We start from the raw sequence: 23,010 nt of genomic DNA on the forward strand, positions 1-23,010 counted from the left end.
CTGGCCTTGCCCAAAATCTGAAATAACTTTAAACCGACATAACTTAAGGAACGTCATTATTTCCTGTGAAAATCTCTCCTGTCTTATATTTGATCAAGTTGAAGCACTTCTGAAACCATGTTATGTTCTCAGTGCGCAGCAGAGCATGACCTCAGCTTCAATATGTTTGTGATCAATTTCGTGATACCCGAGCTCTACCCATACCCTAGTTATTGATGAAAAAACAGGCCCTACCCGGTCCTAACCCAATGTATAATGTCGGGGCCCGTTGGGCTCGGGTCAGGTAGCAGAGCTCTAACACCATGCATTTAAGAGTGCTTTCTTTCCCCCACCTGTGTGAGTTCAAATAAATCCTGGAGGCTCTTGTAGTCACACAAATGAAAATGCATCCATTTATACTGTAACTATATCAGCAAAAGAAAATTGGCTAGAAAGTGAAGCAGAGCTGGGCCTGGGCATGCTGATTGGGGCTTGGCCTGGGTCATTTTAATGGAGCAAGAGGGACATCTAATGGTTGGATTTAGACAGTGTGCTCTTTTTCCACATTGTGTTGTCAGTAGTATCTCGAGTTTCCCTTTGTCTATGGCTGTGATGAGTGTCATTTGAGCCCATGTGCTACAGTATAGTTATTCATATGCATCTTAAAATGGCACCCTATCCCTTATGTAGTGCACTACTTTTGATCAGGGCCCACAAGGGTAGTATGTGAAGTTGTGCGCTACATAGGGAATAAGGTGCCATTTGGGACTCATCATGGTGACATGCTTAGTCTTAACTACATGTGTAGTGTAACGGTTTTGACTTGAATTGAGGTGATGGTTTGTTAGGGGTGCAAGGTAGGTCATCCCTACCAGAGAAACATTGGATTTCTCCTTTGTCTCATCTGTCAGTCAAGTCTACACCAATACAAAGGATTCATGTAAAAGTCAGAATTGTGAAATACACTTTGCATAAACCCTTAAAACATTGGAAGCAGTAAGTAACTTCAAAACAAAGGTGTCCATTTGCTTTTCTTATATTATTCAAAATAAAATATCCCACAAACATAACAGTCTCAAAATAATAATAACTTTGGTCACTCAGGAAAGGCACATTCCTCTGGCCTAAAAGGAGTTTGACTCAGTAAATGACTACAGTGAACCTATTTGACCTGTCTAGCAATGTTCATCAATACATAAGGGAGGTTTCTGAGTCAAAGGTGAACAAGGTGATTAGCTCACTAAAGAACTCTAAAGCCAAATATGTGTTTGGGCTGGACTCTACAGAGAGTCACTCACTGGCCCCATTACTAAGGTCACCAACACATCTATTGGTGGTGTTAGCAATAGTCTGGAATAACACAGATCTTTAAATCAGGTGACCCTGCTGATGTGAGTAACTACAGGCCCATTAGTATACTACCTGTGGTGTTGAAGGTTGCTGAAAAGTGTGTAGCAGAGCAACTGATTGCCCACTTCAACAACAGTCCCTTCACAGAAATGGCCAAATGCTTTCTTTGGAAAATGTGAAGTCCAAGATGGACAAAAGGGGCATTGTTGGGGATGTGTTTCTAGACCTAAGGAACGTCTTTGATACTGTTAACCATGAGGTTCTCATCACAAAACTGTCCAAATTAAACTTTTCCCCCAATGTCTTGAGATGGATGAAATCATACCTTGAGAGCAGAACCCAGTGTGTCAGAGTGAGCAATGAGATGTCGCCCACTCTCAGCTATGATGTAGGCGTGCACCAAGGGTCAATACTGGGGCCACTGCTGTTCAGCCTGCATGTTAGTCACAAATAGGGCAACTTATGCTACTACGCCAGATGTCTATGTGTCAGGGGAGAAGATCCAGTTGGTGTCGGATTTTAGGTACCTTGGCATCATACTTGATTCCAACCTCTCTTTTAAAAAGCAAGAGAAAAAGGTAACTCAAATAACCAAAATCAACCTAGCTAATTTCCGATACATACACAATTGTTTGACTACAGAGGCAGCAAAACTGTACTTCAATGCTATGATACTCCCCCACTTAACATACTGCTTGACTAGTTGTGCCCAAGCTTGCTGTACAACATTAAAACCCATTCAGTCTGTCTACAAACAGGCTCTCAAAGTGCTTGATAGAAAGCCAAATTGCCATCATTACTGTTACATCCTCAGAAAGCATGAGTTCCTGAGTTGGGAAAATCTTGTGCAATACACAGAGGCATGTCTTGTATTCAAGATCCTAAATGGCCTGGCTCCACGTCCACTTAGTACTTTAGTCAAACAGAAAACCCAAACCCATGGCAGCAGATCCACAAGGTCTGCCATGAGAGGTGACTGTATAGTTCCCTAAAGGAAAAGCAGCTTTAGTCAAACTGCTTTCTATGTGAGAGCATCCATGTCTGGAACACACCATCATCCGACACACATACATACAATGGCTTGCGAAAGTATTCACCCCCCTTGGCATTTTCCCTATTTTGTTGCTTTACAATCTGGAATTAAAATAGATTTTTGGGGGTTTTGTATAATTTAATTTACAGTTGAAGTCAGAAGTTTATATACATATACACATTTTGTTGAATTTTTTTTTTAAATGTATCAATTACATGTTACATTTACCACATTGGTAACACTTTACCTTAAGTGTCCTTCAAATAATAATAATAATACTAAATAGTAATACATGTATTTATAGCATAGTAGTTACATGTATGTACACTATTGTAAAGTGGCTGTTCCACTGGATATCATAAGGTGAATGCACCAATTTGTAAGTCGCTCTGGATAAGAGCGTCTGCTAAATGACTTAAATGTATATGTAAATGTAATTACTATGTACATACTATGTAATTACACTGTAATAGCGGTTTAGTGCTATAGGTTATTACACAAGTGGAACAAGGATATGTAATTACAAATCAGCTTGATGGCGGTCATTCCACATGTGTAATTACTTTTGTTACTTTTGTTCCGACTCCCGAGCGCTACAATGGTAATCTTGGCACTTGCAGAGCCTTTCTTGTGCAATCCTCACTAGTATTTGAGCAACAGCCCTAGTGCTAGTGAACGAGCCAAGATTCAGTCACCTATCTGCTTCTCCTACGGTAGATTCACGGAGGAGATGAGGAAGGTCTTCGACCACCCGGTCCGTGGAAAGGATACCGCTTAACGACTTCTGTCCCTTCGTCAAGGCTCCCAGAGTATGGCTGAAATAGCATGTGAGTTCCGCACCCTCGACACAGAGAGCAGCTAGAATGAGGAGGCCCTTCAGGGAGCATTCCAAAACGCACTCACTGAGACCCTCAAAGACGAGTTGGTGTCCAGAGAGGTGCCTGTTGGACTTGACAAACTCATTTCTCTCACTATCCGCATTGACAACCATCTCCGTAAGCGTCGGAGGGAGAGAGTAGGTAGGGTTGCATGTCCCATAACATCTGCTTCAGTGCCTTGCTCTCCTTCTCTGACTGCATCACATCTCCAGGCAGGTTCTAATCCTGAACCCATGCAGCTCAGCCGGACCCGTCTATCTCCAGAGGAGAGGCAGCGGCGTATCAGTACTAGGAGCTGTTTATATTGTGGCCAGGTTGGTCACCTGGTCTCCACTTGTTCCCTGTGTCCAGCAAAAGAGGGGGCCTTGCTTGAGGCCATCCTTGTGTGGCAGAGCCAGGCTTTTCCTCTGTCTGCTCTCATCGATTCAGGTGCCGACAAGAGCTTCCTGGACCGAGGGGTCATTAACCAGTTGGGTCTGGACACTGTTTCTTTCGATTCACCTCTCGATGCCAACACTCTCAATGGAAAGCAACTCTTCCGTGTTTTTGAGAGAACTGTTCCTGTTATCCTGCGTCTCTCTGGAAATCACCAGGAAAAGATCAGTTTCCACATATCGACTGTCCTTACTCTCCCCTGGATCTGGGTCATCCATGGTTAAAGATACACAACCCACAGATTGACTGGTCCACCGGGAGGGTAACTACTTGGAGTACATTTTGTCATTCCAATCGTCTACATTCTGCACTTCCACCTGCCTTGTCCGCACCCCAGTCAATTCCAGAACCCCCAGACCTGTCTTCTGTTCCTCCAGAGAATCACGGTCTAGCTCCTATATTTAGTAAGCACCACACCCCACCTCTGCCGTAAGACTGCGCTATCAAGCTGCAGCCTGGAGCTCTTCTCCCTAGTAGCAGGTTGTATAACCTCTCTCGCCCCGAGCAAGAGGCTATGGAGGAATACATCCAGGATACCCTGGCTGTCGGACATGTCAGGCCTTCTTCCTCTCCGGTGGGAGCTTGGTTTTTTTTGTCAAGAAAGAGGATGGGTCACTGAGGCCATGCATAGACTTCCGTGGGTTGAATAGTATCACTGTCAGGAACAAGTATCCCTTGCCACAGTGCTGCTTTTGCCTCCCTCCATGGTGCCACAGTGTTTACTAAACTTGACCTCCTGAATGCCTACCACCTTGTTCGCATCAGAGGGGGACGAGTGGAAAGTGGCGTTCAACACACCACTTGGACATTGAGTATTTGGTCATGCCTTTTGGTCTCACTAATGCCACTGCTGTTTTTCAGAGCCTGGTTAATGACGTCCTGAGGGATGTCATTGGGCGTTTTGTTTTTGTCTATGTGGATGACATTCTTATTTTTTCGAAGGACCTTGAGGCTCACAAGCAACACGTTCCCCAAAGGCTGTTGGAGAATAAGCTGTTTGTTAAGACTGAGAAATGTGAGTTTCATGGTTCCTGTGTACTTCTTGGGTTACATCACTGCTCAAGGACAGCTACGAATTGACCCTGCCAAGGTTAGAGCAGTCACAGAGTGGCCTGGGCCCGCAAATCTGAAGCAGCAACAGCGTTTCCTGGGGTTTGCCAATTTTTGTAGATGTTTCATCTGTGACTACATTTACATTTACATTTAAGTAAACTACAGTCGTTTGGCAGCTCCTCTCACCACCACTCCATTCCACTGGTCCCCTGAGGCAGCGTTCCGGGACCTCAAGCACCGCTTCACTTCCGCTCCAATCCTTGCCCATCCAGACCCTGAATTCCAGTTCGTTCTCGAGGTGGACGCTTCCGACACCGGTGCAGATGAAACCTGTCTCAACGTTCTCCCTCGGATCAGAAGCTCCATCCTTGTGCCTTGTCCCGCAAGCTCTCACCTGCAGAGAGACATTTTGACATAGGTAACCAGGAACTCCTGGTTGTTAAGCTGGCTCTTGAGGAGTGGCGTCACTGGTTAGAGGGTTTGGTCCTTCCCTTCATTGTGTGGACGGATCACAAAACAATCTAGCCTACATCCAGACCGCCAAACGTCTGAACTCTCGGCAGGCCAGGTGAGCATTCTTTTTCGGAAGATTCAACTTCACACTCACATATCGCCCCGGACCTAAGAATATCAAGCCTGATGCCCCCTCCCGTCAGTTCACCGCAGACAACACAGGTTCCGAGCCAGAAAACATTATGCCATCGTCCTGCATCGTTGCTGCTGTCTCCTGGGAGAGTCCCGTGTTCGTCAGGCTCCGTTGAACAAGCCTGATCCAAGAAACGTACCTTGTAAGGCTCTGTTTGTGCCAGATTCAGTTTGTTCTGAAGTTCTTCAGTGGGCCCATTCTACCCAGCTCACCTGTCACCCTGGCATGAACCAGACTGTCGCCTTCCTGCGTCAGCAATTTTGGTGGCCCACCATGGAGAAAGACGCTCGGGAATTAATCTCATCCTGCTCGGTCTGTGCCCGGAACAAAACCTCCACCAAACCTACATCCGGTGTGCTTCGCCCTCTTCCCATACCCAGTCGCCCCTGGTCACACATAGCTCTGGACTTTGTCACTGGCCTTCCCCCATCGAACAGTAACTCAGTCATCCTCACTATTATTGACCGAATTTTTTATTTTAATTTTTTCCACATGAGCTGTTGTCATCGCACCTGGAGGAGGGCCCAGGCTGCTCTTCGTGCCTCTGCCAGGACCCAATCCCAAGCTAACCGTCAATGTGCATCAACCCCAGTCTACACTCCAGGCCATTGACGACCATCCTGTCTCACCATCCGGCGGCTTTTGGATGTGCGCCGCCATGGTTGGCAGTATCTGGTTACTGGGAGGGATATGGGCCTGAGGAGCGCTGCTGGGTTCCCCGTCATCACATTCTGGATCCCTCCCTCTTACAGGATTTTCATACCTTACTGGGTCGCGCGCCAGGTGGTGTCTGTACGCCCTCTTGTGGTCATCCGGTGTCTTCTTGACCTGCAGTTACTCCCCCAGTACACACTCTCTCTCTCTCTCTCCCCCTCTCTGTGTGATTGTGTGGTTGGAGACAGGTGTGCTGGAGTCAGAGCAGATGCCTACCAGCTACAACTCGTTCCATATTCAAGACCTCTACAAATACTCAGTCCTGCCGCTTCCACTCTGCCAGATCATAATCTCTGCTCAGTCAGCTCATGCTTCTAGCTATTTATTATTATTCAAGATCCTGTTACGCTGCGGTGCCTGTTTCCCTACCTGACGCTGTTTATCCTCTCATTGCAGTTTTACCGCTCTGTCTCTGGCGCCTGTCTCCCGTTCCACATCTCAACACCCTACTACCCTGTTCTGGATTTAGCTCACCACCACTACCTTGGATTCCCCTCCGGACCTGTTTACCCGGTTCTACCCAGCTCACTCCAACCTCAGTCTCCATCTGGTTTTCTACAACTCATCCGAGCTTCCCCAGATCTGCACTCCATATCTCCCTGTGTTACAATAAATATCTTGGTTCATTCATCCCTGTTTCCTCATCTGAGTCTGCTCTTGGTTTCCCCTGTGTCGCTCCGCCTAACAGATTACAACTGTGTCTTTCTGGGTAAGTCTCTAAAAGCTTTGCACACCTGGATTGTACAATATTTGCACAATATTGTTTTTGAAATTCTTAAATCTCAAGTTGGTTGGTCATTTTCAAGTCTTGCAATAGATTTAAGCCAATTTAAGTCAAAACTGTAACGAGGCTACTCAGGAACATTCAATGTCATCTTGGTATGCAACTCCAGTGTATTTAGCCTTGTTTTAGATTATTGTCCTGCTGAAAGGTGACTTCATCTCCCAGTGTCTGATGGAAAGCCGACAACCAGGTTTTTCACTAGGATTTTGCTCGGGCTTAGCTCAATTCCATGAATTTGTTATCCTGGAAAAACTCCCAAGTCCTTAACAACCTCTTCAGGCTAGGGGGCAGTATTTTCACGTCCGGATGAAAAGCGTGCACAAAGTAAACTGCCTGCTACTCAGGCCCAGAAGCTAGGATATACATATAATTGGTAGATTTAGATAGAAAACACTAAAGTTTCTAAAACTGTTTGAATAATGTCTGTGAGTATAACAGAGCTGATATGGCAGGCGAAAACTTGAAGAAAAATCCATCCAGGAAAAAATAACTGACGTCACTCTCTTTTCAATGGGTTTTCTATGAGTATGTAGATTTCTGTGGCGCTTGCAGTTCCTATCGCTTCCACTGGATGTCAAGTCTTTAGAAATTGGTTGATGTTTTTCCTTTGAGAAATGAAGTAGGGCAGTTCAGAACGAGGGTCGAGTGTAGTGTTTGTTTGGCGCTCGCTCCACTTTGCTCCACTTTGTTTTTATCCGCTATTGAACACAGTTTATCCCGTCTTACATTTTATCGATTATTTACATTAGAAAATACCTAAAGTTGTATTAGGATTTTTTTTTAATGTTTGGAACAAGTTTACAGGTAATTTATTAGATATTTTGTAGTCATGTTGCGCAAGTTGGAACCAGTGTTGGATCAAACGTGCCAAATAAATTGACATTTTGGAGATATAACGACGGAATTAATTGAACAAAAGGACCATTTGTGATGTTTATGAGACATATTGGAGTGCCAACAAAAGAAGATCTTCAAAGGAAAGGCATTAATTATATAATTATTTATGCGTTTTGTGTCGCCCCTGGCGGGTTGAAATATGAATGTCATGTGTTTGTTTTGTGGGGTGCTATCCTCAGATAATCGCATGGTTTGCTTTCGCCGTAAAGCCTTTTTGAAATCTGACACATTGGCTGGATTAACAACAAGTGTAGTTTTGCTTTGGTGTATTGCATGTGTCATTTCATGAAAGTTTAATATTTATAGTAATTTGAATTTGGCGCTCTGCCATTTCACCGGATGTTGTCGAGGGGTTCCGCTAGCGGAACGTCTAGCCGTAACACGTTAACAATTACAAGCATACCCATAACATGATGCAGCCACCGCTATGCTTGAAAATATGGAGATTGGTACTCAGTAATGTATTGGATTTGCCCCAACATAACACTTTGTATTCAGGACAAAGTAAATTGCTTTGCCACATTTGTTGCAGTATTACTTCAGTGCTATGTTGTAAACAGGAGTGTTTTCTATCCAAATCTACCAATTATATGCATATTCTATCTTCTGGGCCTGAGTAGTAGGCAGTTTAGTTTGGGCACGCTTTTCATCCAAGATTCCGAATGCTGTCCCCTACCCTCGTGAGGTTAACAGATGCTGGAGAAGTCATCAGAAGAGCAAAATACTTCATCCAGTTCAGGGCAGTATTTACATTTACGTCATTTAGCAGACGCTCTTATCCAGAGCGACTTACAAGTACATACAATCATACTTTTTTTGTACTGGCCCCCCGTGGGAATCGAACCCACAACCCTGGCGTTGCAAGCGCCATGCTCTACCAACTGAGCCACACGGGACGTTTTGAGTTGAAGTTTTGAGTTGCCTGTACAAGAGACTGAGCCAACGTAGTTTTTGTCATTGTAAACAGAGCAAAATATATAGGTAATTTGTCTATCGGCAAGGGATGAGAGGAAATCCGTGTGTTTTGAGGTATTAGACAGCGCAAATAATAAAATCAAACTTTATTTGTCACACGCGCCGATTACAAGTGTAGATTTTACTGTGAAATGCTTAATTACAATACAATTGATCCTCAAAATGTAGTCTTTTTCCATTTGATTTATTAGGCTTTGTCCAAAATGGCACACTATTCACTAGATAGGGTTCTACTCATATGGGCTGTGGTCGACTCTAGTTCATTATTTAGGGAACTAACCAAAAGTGCAGTTCAAGAAGAGTTAAGAAAATATTTACCCATAAAAGTAATGAGGTTATATACAGGGGGCACCGGTACCGAGTCAATGTACAGGTTATTTGAGGTAATTTGTACATGTAGGTGGGGATGACTATGCATATATAATAAGCAGCAGTGTACAACAGAGGGGGGTTAATGTAAATTGTCCGGTGGCGATTTTGTTAATTTTTCAGCAGTCTTATGGCTTGGGGGTAGAAACTGTTGAGGAGCCTCTTGGTCCTAGACTTGGCACTCTGGTACCTCTTGCCATGCGGTAGTAGAGAAAACAGTCTATAACTTGGGTTACTGGAGTCTCTGACAATTTTATAGGCTTTCCTCTGACACCGCCTATTATATAGGTCGTGGATGGCAGGAAGCTTGGCCCCAGTGATGTACTGGGCCGTTCGCATTACCCTCTGTAGCGCCTTATGGTCAGATGCCGAGCAGTTGCCATACCAGGCGGTGATGCAACCGGTCAGGATGCTCTCTGGTGCAGCTGTAGAACCTTTTGAGGATCTGGGGGCCCATGCCAAATCTTTTCAGTCTCCTTAGGGGGAAAAGGTTTTGTTGTGCCCTCTTCACGACTGTCTTGGTATGTTTGGACCATGACAGTTCGTTGGTGATGTGGACACCAAGGAACTTAACACTCGACCCGCTCCACTACAGCCCCATCGATGTTAATGCGGGCCTGTTCGGCCCGCCTTTTCCTGTAGTCCATGATCAGCTCTTTAGTCTTGCTCACATTGAGGGAGAGGTTGTTGTCCTGGCACCACACTGCCAGCCCTATACGCCGTCTCATCATTGTCGGTGATCAGGCCTACCGCTGTTGTGTCGCCAGGAAACTTAATGGTGGTGTTGGAGTCGTGTTTGGCCAGGCAGTCGTGGGTGAACACGGAATACAGCAGGGGACTAGGTACACACGCCTGAGGGGCCCCAGTGTTAAGGATCAGCGTGGCAGACGTGTTGCCTACTCTTACCACCTGGGTGTGGCCCGTCAGGAAGTCCAGGATCGTGTTACATTCAAAATCATAATGTCACAAGTCATCTCTATTGTTTCTACTGCTGAAAGGAAATCATTATTTGACATTAAAATATTTTATTATTCTTCGTGTTACATTCAAAATCATGATTTATTTCATGATGGGCTGTTAAAGGTTGGCTTATCAACTCTCTTTGTCCTGTATTTCGAACATTTCCGGATAAATGTGCCACCAATCAAGTGTTTTGTTTTTTTAAACTGTTAACTATATTTAAGCAGCTAAATGCACTACAGGTATGTTCAGAGAAGCCACCTTGTAAGTGTTGCTGCATGAGAATCAAATCACAGTATTGCCAAGTACCTAAACTCCTCCACGGAGGTAAGCGCAGACTATTTTTTTTTAAATGAACCCCCGACTCAGAGTCGCTATGCGTCGATACATACCATTTTTGTTTCTTAAACCTTTACCGTGTATCTGTTTTTCCTCTGTTGCATGCCTTTCTTTGTTTGCTGAAATCCATACTTTTTTATAAAATGTTAATCAAATACAACTACCGACTGTTTCCTTGTTGAGATTCAATTGGCACATGAAAATTCGCGCTGATTTGCCAATCTTACAACACCAATGAGTCAGTCATTGGTATGTGATTAACTCTAGTCTGCGCTCAACTCTGTGGAGGAGTTGAGGTGCTTGGCAAATCACAGTACAATACACTACAGTATCAACTGGCTGAATTCAACTTTGGATTGGATATCTGATGCCTGTGTGTAGTCCACCAGCAGCGATTCATGTGAGTGACACACATTGTAACTTATATTATGCTGCTCTGTGATATGATAATTAACAAATCAATCATATCTTATCATTATGGAATTGTTAGTCCAGTATCGTGACGGGAGTGAGTCAGTTGGGCCGCTTGGGTGAGTAGTTCTTACAAGAAGTTGTCAAATATAATTTTTGAACTTTTAATACGAGTTGAGACATTCAGGAACTCTCAATATCAATAAGCCTAACATGACGTTGGTAGAAAATGTCATTCAACTTAAGTGCAGTGAATTTATGTCTTAGCTGTAAAATTACACCGTACGACTACAAAACAATATGCTGAAATGACTTACAAAACACCTCACGTTGTTACAACGAAAGCTTCATACTAGTCAACACTAGTGCAAATATTTTCAGTGCAGTGAGTTAACCTTGGACTTTTCCCCACATGACTGCAGTCACTGTTCAATACAAGGAGTGTTCAGTACAGGGAGTGCTACAGTACATTTATTTGTGCATTTACGGAAACACATCTGGTGGAAAAATAGCCTTTTTTTCCTAAACTGACTGAAATTGCTTATTCAAACGGTTACTTCTCTTTCAATTTGAACTCGTGTGTCCTTCCCCTTTTCAAATGGGATAACACTTAAAGGAACTTGTCAGAAAATAGATTATATGTTTTATCTTGTCTTCCTGTAAGTCATTTTCTTGTCCAAAAGTAATGTGATGAAGATGTCATATTCATTTTCATTCATTCAATCATATTCATTTGAGTTGAAGTTGATAGTTTTTACCTCAAGTTGTTCCCAATCATTTTAGTTGCTATAATAACATTTAAAACATATTTAGCCTAATAATAATGAGAATTGGGTTGTTTCTTTTAGTTCCACAATGAGCCAAGGCATAATAAAGGAGGAAATTCTTCGCGATGATCTAAAATACTACTTCATGAGCCCTTGTGAGAAATACAGGGCCAGACGCCAGTTACCATGGAAACTGGGGGTGCAGATCCTGAAAATCGTCATGATCACATCCCAGGTATAGTCTGAGAAGTGTATCATTAGAACTGTTTCTCTCTTTTTAGGAATTATCAAAGGTAATTGCTAAGAATGGCTATTCTGGGTGTCAGTCTGTTTCTGCTCGCTGTCTTGTCAACTCCTTATGGAATTGGTTTGGCATGGCATAAGGAGTTGGCGGTAGAGCAGAAAGTAACAGACAGGCACCAAGGCTTAAGAATGCTATCAACCCTTATGGATTTTTTTTACTCTCACAACTCAGTTGAATTTACACTGATTTGGTGATAAAACAATTTGATATGGTTGTGATATGAAAGGCAAATGCCCAGATTAGGCTGTTTTAGTATTTTGTTCATTAGTTCATTGTTGATACAATTCCCCAAAATTGTGCATGTCAGCAATCAAGTTTTCATGATAAAGCACTTTTCAGTACAGAGGAAAAAACGGATGTGTGTTGCATCATACTATCCCTTTAAAATCTGTTTTTCTTCTCCCACCAAGCTTATCTTGTTTGGACTGAACAACCAACTTGTGGTTTCCTACAAGGAGGAGAATGCCATGACCTTCAAGAACCTGTTCCTCAAGGACTATAGCGGAGTTGATGAGGACGATTACAGTGTAGCTCTTTTCTCCCAACAAGCCGTCTATGACAGTCTGTTCTATGTGCTGGATCAGGCAAGTCTCCAGGGCCCATATTCATAATAAAGCATCTCAGAGTAGGAGTGCAGATCTAGTATCTAAACAAGTCTCCCGACTGTCCTTCTCTTTCCCCTGTCTCTTTTACTCTATCCCCATTCTCTTTCTTACCGACGCTTTCTCCCTTGCTTGTCATCGGTTTCATAATCATTCCTGTATTTTTGCAGAGTAAATTGGTTTCTGCCACTCTTCAGGCAATTTTTCCCTGGGTTATCAATATTGAGTCATCGTTATAGCCTAATGCTGCACACATAAGCATTTCCCTCTTGAATTTAAAAAAATATTATAGAGATATAGGGTGACAGTGGGGAAAAACAGAGAGAGGTTGTGTCAAAGGGCAGCAGCTCAGATTTGACCTTCGCCGATACCGTAGACGTGTGCTGCAGGCTGCGACATTACTGCTAGACCAGCCAGGCCACCTTTTACTGTTTTATGAGTATGATTGTCCTTTTTTGTTTATGGTGCTGGTGCACCATTTCATTAGAGGTTATGACTCATACACATAGCGTTACATAGAGTAGCTGGTAATGAGCAAAACGCACTTGTGTTTGAATGGCGTTCTGCTTCCTGCAGTACCGCCAGTTGGGGCGCCTCTCTGTGGGGCCTATCAGTTACGCTGAGGAGGATGGGAAACTGTTACCTCTGGTCATCTGTAAGGAGTACTACAAGAGAGGCAATGTGGAACCCTCGGACGAGGCCTACGACATTGATGCTCAGTTAGAAAAAGGTCAGTGGACTCCAAGGGCGAAATTGTGGCGTAGATATTTGGGAGGATGAACAGTAGACGGTCAATTTCATTGACATTTTAAAGCATATTTCCTGCAATTCTACATAGTTTGACATGACTTATTATACCTATTTTCAGGGGTATATGGAGGGGTATTTAAAAAAAATTATAATAAAGGTTAACTTCCTGCATTTTGCCATGGGGAAGAGAAACATTTGCCGTTTTATAATATTATTCTATGAGATAATATGTTGCTAATTTTCTGCTACTCTACAAATTTTGACATGAGGCTGAGAGAAAATGTTGCATTTTTAAAGTAACTGTCCAGTGAAAATCTTACTTTTGAAAGAGAATATTCTGTTAACTCATACCCAAATAATGTTGTTGACTCATCCTATACTCGTATTTGTGGCCAAAGTATAAATTGGAGAAAAGCACTTCAACCCCCCACATCAAACTTCAAACAGGCTGTTTAAAAAATGCTTGCTATTTCCTCATAGAGGATGATGTCATCCTGAGCTGGCCAATCAGCCGTCTACTCGCATACATTTTTTAATGACCGGTATCCGACCACACCATTCACTTGTTAAACCTTCATTGTCTAAGAGTGTGAATCAAAATCAAATCAAATCAAATGCATTTATATAGCCCTTCTGACATCAGCTGATATCTCAAAGTGCTGTACAGAAACCCAGCCTAAAACCCCAAACAGCAAGCAATGCAGGTGTAGAAGCACGGTGGCTAGGAAAAACTCCCTAGAAAGGCCAAAACCTAGGAAGAAACCTAGAGAGGAACCAGGCTATGAGGGGTGGCCAGTCCTCTTCTGGCTGTGCCGGGTGGAGATTATAACAGAACATGGCCAAGATGTTCAAATGTTCATAAATGATCAGCATGGTCAAATAATAATAATCACAGTAGTGGTCGAGGGTGCAGCAAGTCAGCACCTCAGGAGTAAATGTCAGTTGGCTTTTCATAGCCGATCATTAAGAGTATCTCTACCGCTCCTGCAGTCTCTAGAGAGTTGAAAACAGCAGGTCTGGGACAGGTAGCACGTCCGGTGAACAGGTCAGGGTTCCATAGCCGCAGGCAGAACAGTTGAAACTGAACAACTTAATTTGGCCTACATATGGTTTAATTAGTTGTTCCAATCTTTTCATCTTTTGCAGATTGTATGACACATGATCCAACAAACGTGAGCCAGTGGAAAGCAGAAAATGTGTCTTTTTTCAATCTGGAATTTTACAGGTACAGTAACATGTTTCTTATTGGACAAGTGAGTGTTTCTTAAGCCTAATGAACACAACCCTGATCATTGGAAAAGCTCCTCGCCGCGGCACACGGAACCGGTTGGTGTCGGCCTGCCCTCCATTTGTTTTCATTTGCGGAGGCTTTCCTAACTGTTCATACCTCAGTGTTCCAGACAGACAAGAAATGGGCAGAGCCGAGTTCATATAGCTCAGTGGGTTCGCCTGGGCAAGTCCAGTACAAAAATAATTTCTTAACATTGCAAATAGGAAGGTCCATGAACAGACATGACTCCTTAGAATAGCAACAGTCATCAAAATTGTTAAGGCTTTATATATATATATTTTCTTATAGGTCATTTTTAAATATTTTGTTTAAAAAAAAATGTATATGCCTCACTTGCATAAATACAATGGGTGTATTTGCATATATGACTAAATTAACATTGCGCTGTGGAACAGGGCTGCAACAACCAAAAAACTTGCTCTCTCTAGGCCTACCTGCACCTGTGCTGTCTAGACTGCCTCATTATTACTGTTGTCAAGTTCTGTTGCATAATTCAACAAGTGTGTCAATAGCAGGATACCCTCGGATTAAAAATGAACATGCTTGGCTCTAGTTTACACCTATCTATACATACTTTACATTGTTTGCAAGATCAGACCTAATATGACTGTAATCCAGGTGTTCATTTTCGGAAGTTGTTTTCATTTCAGCGCATCTAATTTGTAAACGTTTCAACTGTATTCCAAGATTACTTTTTCAATTCCACAAAAAATGAACACCCATCAAAATAAAGTTATTTCTTGTGATGTAAGTGTCGAGATGTGTTAAATAATAAAAAGCTTCAGTGTTCATACAGATGCAACGAAAAGACAATGTAGTCGATTGAGCCCATTTCAGCCATTAACAGAGTGTGTTCGACGGGTCATTACAGACATTTGTGTGGTTGTAACGTTAACGGGATAAAACAATAGGCACAAGAATAAGAGTCGCAGGAATAAAATGAAACCATTCAATCCAGTGAGATGTAAGTGACAAGTAGATTTTGCACCCTTCAAATAGGAAATGGATGGCTTGAAAAGACATCTGCAGGTGGGCAGGGCATGTACGTTGCTACCTTAGAATCAGAGGCATATTTGTTCTACATAAAATATTTCTCTCAACGTTGAAGAGAAAAATATTTCTCTCCTTCCTCCTTCTGAATGCAGCCCTGTTATGCTGCATTCATAACCAAGTAGCTCCCTCATTTGACTCCCTGATTTGCATAGTGCTACTACTGATTTTGGAGCTCACAACAACGATTATCACTGCAGAAACAATAATTAGTGGGGAGAGCACATACATTCTGGTCCACTCTAATTTTTGCAGTGCGTGAAATATAAATTACACATTTTTTGCAGGTGATCTAATAATTTGTCCAGGTAAAAAAAAATTTGAATGTGCATTTCACGATCTAACATAATCGTAGGCTACTTTTTGAGCTTTACATTGGAGTTTGGTTCTAAGTCAGAGATGGGCAACTTCGATGGGGGTGGGAGCCACAAGTCTGCATACCGAAATCAGCATTCCCCACCACTTTGCATTTTTAGCATCACCTGTCTTGAGAGTGAATCATTATTTTTTGTTGTTTTAGAACACATAGAGAAAATGTTGCAGTATTAAAGCAAGTTGGCTGCAATTCTATACATTTTGACATGGGGTGGAGAGAAGATTTTGCTACAGTGGCTTTGCGAAAGTTTTCACCCCCTTGGCATTTTATCTATTTTGTTGCCACACAACCTGGAATTAAAATAGTTGTTTTTTTTGGGGGGGGGGGGGGGGGGGGGGGGGGTTAGCATCATTTGATTTACACAACATGCTTACCACTTTGAAGACGCAAAATATTTTTTATTGTGAAACAAACCAGAAATTAGACAAAAAGAACTGAACTTGAACGTGCATAACTATTCACCCCCCAAAGTCAATACTTTGTAGAGCCACCTTTTGCAGCAATTACAGCTGCAAGTCTCTTGGGGTATGTCTCTATAAACTTGGCACATCTAGCCACTGGGATTTTTGCCCATTCTTCAAGGCAAAACTGCTCCAGCTCCTTCAAGTTGGATGAGTTCCAATGGTGTACAGCAATATTTAAGTCATACCACATTTTCTCAATTGGATTCCCTGTGGGATGGTGTTCTTGGGGTGATGAGAGGTGTTGGGTTTGCGCCAGACAGTGTTTTCCTTGATGGCCAAAAAGCTACATTTTAGTTTCATCTGACCAGAGTACCTTCTTCATGTTTGGGGAGTCTCCCACATACCTTTTGGTGAACACTAAATGTGTTTGCTTATTTTTTTCTTTAAACAATGGCGTTTTTCTGGCCACTCTTCTGTAAAACCCAGCTCTGTGGAGTGTATGGCTTAAAGTGGTCCTATGGACAGATGCTCCAATCTCCGCTGTGGTGCTTTGCAGCTCCTTCAGGGGTATCTTTGGTCTCTTTGTTTCATCTGATTAAGCCCTCCTTGCCTGGTCCGTGAGTTTTGGTGGGCGGCCCTCTCTTGGCAGGTTTGTAGTGAGTTTCTGGGATGATGGTGTTGATGTGAACCATGATCAGCCTTTCAAAGTGCTAGGGGTCGGTAGTGGAATGGAACCATGACATCAGGAACCAAAACTCCTCCGTAGTGACCCGACACATGATAGCTAAATCAGCTGTTCGATTTAACTTACGGCATGTCAACTGAACCAGGATCACAGTCACATGGATTGGGAAGTATTTCTCAAAGTAATCTTCCAAGCGTTGGAGGTGAGCAGTCATCACTTGTAAGTAAGTAGCCTTGCACGAGCCTTGGATTGTGCGAACCGGAACGGCTCATTGAGCAGAAGCCTATGTCCTGTTTCTGTAGCATGAGGCAGCTTGATGTACAAGTACACGCCCTGAACAGGACACTAGTCTATCGCAGGGCCTTACCCTCAATCTATCTCAATGCTGAGTGCCAAACGGCAACGATCCAGGTCCCACTTTCGTATGACTCGGCCAGGGATTGAACCTTCCAATCTCAGGGCAGACACGCTAATGACAAGACCACTCGTATGGGACACTTACTGATGCTGTTTTCTGTTAGAAACGTGCACACCCAAGGGAAGGGGGCATGGAATTATTTCCTCTGAATCCACTGATTCGGTTACTCATCTGTAGAATGTTTTTGTATTTCCCCTGCGTCTTACGTTTAGTTCGTTCAATTTCTCAAATATGTATGTTACATAGGCAATGTAACAGTTTCATTAATTCATTGCTTGAGCACACTCCGCCAACCCTAATGTCCTAGCCGTGTCTGAATCCTGGCATAGGAAGTCCACCAAAAATTGTGACATTTCCATCCCCAATAGCATTTGTCTTGACGGAAAATGTAAAAGGGGGAGGAATTGCAATATACTGTAGAGATAGCCTGCAGAGTTCTGTCATACTATGCAGGTCTATGCCCAAACAGTTCGAGCTTCTACTTTTAAAGATCCATCTCTCCAGAAATAAGTCCTTCACTGTTGCCGCTTGTTATAGACCCCCCTCAGCTCCCAGCTGTGCCCTGGACACCATATGTGAATTGATTGCCCCCCATCTATCATCAGAGTTCGTACTGCTAGGTGACATAAATTGGGATATGATTAACACCCCGGCCGTCCTACAATCTAAGCTAGATACCCTCAATCTCACACAAATTATAAAGGAACCTACCAGGTACAACCCCAAATCCGTAAACATGGGCACCCTCATAGATATCATCCTGACCAACTTGCCCTCTAAATACACCTCTGCTGTTTCCAACCAGGATCTCAGCGATCACTGCCTCATTGCCTGCGTCCGTTATGGGTCCGTGGTCAAACCACCACCCCTCATCACTGTCAAATGTTCCCTAAAACACTTCTGCGAGCAGGCCTTTGTAATCGACCTGGCCCAGGTATCCTGGAAGGATATTGACCTCATCCCATCAGTAGAGGATACCTGGTTGTTCTTTAGAAGTGCTTTCCCCACCATCTTAAATAAGCGTGCCCCTTTCAAAAAATGTTGAACTAAGAACAGATATAGCCCTTGGTTCACTCCGGACTTGACTGCCCTTAACCAGCACAAAAACACCCTGTGGCATCCTGCACTAACATTGAATAGTCCCCACGATATGCAACTTTTCAGGGAAGTTAGGAACCAATACACACAGTCAGTTAGGCAAGCAAAGGCTAGCTTTTTCAAACAGAAATTTGCATCCTGCAGCACTAATTCCCAAAAGTTTTGGGACACTGTAAAGTCCATGGAGAATAAGAGCACCTCCTCCCAGCTGCCCACTGCACTAAGACTAGGAAACACTGTCACCACTGATAAATCCACGATAATCGAATTTCAATAAGTATTTCTCTACGGCTGGCCATGCTTTCCACCTGACTACCCCGGCCAACAGCTCTGCACCCCCCACAGCAGCTGGCAGTCTCTCTGGCAGTCTCTATGGGGGTGCCAGAGGGTTCAATTCTCAGGACGACTCTCTTCTCTGTTTACATCAATGATGTTGCTCTTGCTGCTGGTTATTCTCTGATCCACCTCTACGCAGACGACACCATTCTGTATACATCTGGCCCTTCTTTGGACACTGTTAGCAAACCTCAAAACGAGCTTCAACGCCATACAACACTCCTTCCGTGGCCTCAAACTGCTCTTAAATGCTAGTAAAATGAAATGCATGCTCGTCAACTGATCTCTGCCCGCACCTGCCTGCCATTCCAGCATCACTACTCTGGACGGTTCTGACTTAGAATATGTGGACAACTACCTGTACCTAGGTGTCTGGTTGGACTGTAAACTCTCCTTCCAGACTCACATTAAGCATCTCCAATCCAAAATTAAATTTAGAATTGGCTTCCTATTTCGCAACAAAGCATCCTTCACTCATGCTGCCAAACATACCCTCGTAAAACTGACTATCCTACCGATCCTTAGTCATTTACAAAATATCCTCCAACACTCTACTCAGCAAATTGGATGCAGTCTATCACAGTGCCATCCGTTTTGTCACCAAAGCCCCATATAATACCCACCACTGCGACCTGTATGCTCTCGTTGGCTGGCCCTCGCTAAATATTCATCGCTAAACCCACTGGCTCCAGGTCATCTAAGTCTTTGCTAGGTAAAGCTCCGCCTTATCTCAGCTCACTAGTCGCCATAGCAACACTCACCCGCAGCACACGCTCCAGCAGGTATATTTTACTGGTCATCCCCAAAGCCAACACCTCCTTTGGCCGCCTTTCCTTCCAGCTCTCTGTTGTCAATGACTGGAACGAATTGCAAAAATCACTGAAGCTGGAGACTTATATCTCCCTCACTAACTTTAAGCATCAGCTGTCAGAGCATGTTACTGATCACTGCACCTGTACATAGCCCATCCAACCAACTACCTACCTAATCCCCTATTTGTTTTAGTTTTTCTGCTCTTTTGCACACCAGTATTTCTACTTGCACATTCTCATCTGCACATATATCAATTTAGCATGTAAATTGCTAAATTGTAATTACTTCGCCACTATTAGCCTATGTATTGCCTTACCTCCTTACTTAATTTGCACACACTGTATACAGATGTTTCTATTGTTATTGACTGTACGTTTGTTTATCCCATGTGTAACTCTGTTTTTGTCGCACTGCTTTGCTTTATCTTGGCCAGGTCACAGTTGTAAATGAGAACTTGTTTTAAACTGGCCTACCTGGTTAAATAAAGGTGGGGGGAAAACATTTGAATGCTACATCCATTGTGAATGACAAAGTTCCTCTCTCAAAGCGAAAAGCCTCAGTGTGAAATAGAACAGTATCATGCTCTGATCCCATATCTCCATGTAGTTTTGCAAACAGGCTTGGGCGCAGTGAATGTGGTTTGATGTAGTTTACAATCGAAGTTACCTGCTGCAGTATATCTCTGAGTTCTGTGCTTCGATCTTTTGCCACCAGTTGCTCTCGGTGTATCATACAATGCGACCTTATGGCAGAAGGAGATAGATGGAGCCCCATCTGTGCAAAAGCCCACCATCCGATCCTATGTAGAATCTGTTTTTCTGCACATCCCCTGTGCAGTTTCATTCTCGGGAATCGTGAGACAGAACTGTGTGGGTGTCGGTGTGTGGGGGTGTCGGTGTGTGTGTGTGTCGGCCCTCACAGCTAACGTCCCTTTGGAGAACATAAACTGGGGAGTTTGAGTTCAGTCAGTTTCCTCTTGATTACTAGTAATAGCATAAATTCTTTGTTTAACAGTATTATCTGACAAAGATAATGATGTGAGTTTCTATGCCTCTGCCTCCCCACACATTGTTTTCACCATATCAATTGTGGCCAGTAATATCAAAGTCTGTAATAGTGTGTGGTTTCATGGCGTAGTGGGCCTAGTCAATCAGCATGGGAATTATTTTTCCATGATCTAAGGGCACGCTCTGGTTTCTTTTATATTTGAATAATTTAGATTTTTAAGGTTAACCAAATTACAATGATGGGTGGGGGGGGGGGGGGGGGGGATTGCTGAAGAGTATTTCTGTCTTTAATAAAGTGTGGGGAAAAACTCATTCTGATAGGCTGGGCCTAGCTCCCCAGTGGGTGGGCTTATGGCTGCACCCCTGTTTGTGAAATCCATAGATTAGGGCCTAATTTATTTATTTCAATTGACTGATTTCCATATGATTAATTCTCCAGCAACCCCATTTTCAAATTCGGCAACCCCATATGGGGTCACAATCCATAGTTTGGGAACCGCTGGCTTATGGGTAATGTGATTGAGGCTTTACATGTACCTGCTGATGTATCACCATGCAGGCTACGTTGTGTCGAGCGTGGTGGAATGAAAATGCATCTCAACCAAGGAAAATGTGTGGTGGGCCGACCCCGCCAACCTTGACCCGTTCCTTGTGCCGCAGCGAGGGGTACTTGGATCATTTGGGGATTGATTTCTTATTAACGTTGGCATGTTTTCCTTTCAGGCTTGTTGATATCAAGATCACTTTTCAACTTAAAGGAATCAACCTACAAACAGTGCGCTCACATGAGTTACCCGACTGTTATGTCTTTTTTGTGACGGTAAGGTTCCTTTGTTGTGTTTAAACATGTAACCCCATCATCATGCCCATGGAGCGCTGTTGGTACTGTTAGACCATTTTGTAATCTGTTTTCAGGTGTCTCTTTCTCCAGATCACATTTGATAACCAGTGTCACAGCGGAAAGATAAAAGTCTTCCTCGATATTGACGCACTGAGCAGTGCGTGCAAAAACTGGAAGATTTCAGGGACTGGTAAGTATAGTTAAGTTTGAGTTATTAAGAAACCAATTCGTTCATCAGGATTATTGTCCTGGGTAATTAAATAAACACAGTATGTTCAAATACTTGAGGTGCCGTTAAGTAGGTGTGCATGCACACAAATGCACAACTCCAGATTTCTTACTCATATTATTATAATTATTTGATTTATTCCGCTCATTCCAGCACTTCAACGACTTAAGCTATTAACATGAAACCAACTTCCAAATGTGCAGACCGACCCAACTTATTTTTGATATTGTATACTTTTTGTACTACAGCCATATTTAAATGAGCTGACAATACATTTCAATGGAAATAAAAGTGCCATAGACTTACACCATATATACAAAAGTATGTGGACACCCCTTCAAATGAGTGTATTCGTCTATTTCAGCCACACCCATTGCTGACAGGTGTATAAACTCGAGCACCCAGCCATGCAATCTCCATAGACAAACATTGGCAATATAATGGCCTTATTGAAGACCTGAGTGACTTTCTGCCCTGCTAGAGCTGCCCCAGTCAACTGTAAGTGCTGTTATTGTGAAGTGGAAACATCTAGGATCAACAATAGCTCAGCCGCGAAGTGGTAGGCCACATAAACTCACAGATTGTGACCGCCGAGTCCAAAGACTCTGGACAGGTGAAACTGGAGCAGCAGCACGACCAGGTGGACTCGGGACAGCTGAGAATACTTGCTCGTATTCATAGTGCCAACGGTAAAGTTTGGTGGAGGAGGAATAATGGTCTGGGGTGGTTTTTCATGGTTCAGGCTGGGCCCCTTAGTTCCAGTGAAGGGACATAACGCTACAGCATACAATGGCATTCTAGACGATTCTGCGCTTCCAACTTTGTGGAAACGGTTTTGGGAAGGCCATTTCCTGTTTCAGCATGACAATGCCCCCGTGCACAAAGCGAGGTCCATACAGAAATGGTTTGCCGAGATCGGTGTGGAAGAACTTGACTGGCCTGCACAGAGCCCTGACCTTAACCTCATTGAACGCCTTTGGGATGAATTGGAACGCCAACTGCGAGCCAGGCCTAATCACCAGTGCCCGACCTCAGTAATGCTCTTGTGGCTGAATGGAAGAAAGTCCCCTCAGCAAGAGTGGAGGCTGTTATAACTACACTGAACAAAAATATAAAAGCAACATGTAAAGTGTTGGTCCTATGTTTCATGAGCTGAAATAAAAAATCCCAGAAATTTTCCATACGAACAAAAAGCTTATTTCTCTCAAATTTTCTG

The 23,010-nt window shown here is 43.3% G+C and overlaps 1 protein-coding gene across 5 annotated transcripts in view; it reads left to right on the forward strand.

Annotated features, from left to right (window-relative positions):
* The first annotated feature begins 10,543 nt into the window (after positions 1–10,543).
* mcoln2 (mucolipin TRP cation channel 2) overlaps positions 10,544–23,010 on the forward strand; it is a 40,767-nt gene continuing 28,300 nt past the window's right edge. For 2 of the 5 annotated variants that reach the window (XM_039002037.1, XM_039002041.1), the window contains exons 1-7: positions 10,819–10,942; positions 11,672–11,825; positions 12,305–12,478; positions 13,073–13,226; positions 14,393–14,471; positions 21,448–21,544; positions 21,656–21,755. In XM_039002037.1, the coding sequence (XP_038857965.1) occupies positions 10,890–10,942; positions 11,672–11,825; positions 12,305–12,478; positions 13,073–13,226; positions 14,393–14,471; positions 21,448–21,544; positions 21,656–21,755 (811 nt within the window). In that variant the 5' untranslated portion in view covers positions 10,819–10,889. The other 3 variants (XM_039002040.1, XM_039002039.1, XM_039002038.1) reach the window with 3 other exon arrangements.

Source organism: Salvelinus namaycush, chromosome 10, assembly GCF_016432855.1.
Source record: "Salvelinus namaycush isolate Seneca chromosome 10, SaNama_1.0, whole genome shotgun sequence".
In the NCBI taxonomy this organism is placed as follows: Eukaryota; Metazoa; Chordata; class Actinopteri; order Salmoniformes; family Salmonidae; genus Salvelinus; species Salvelinus namaycush.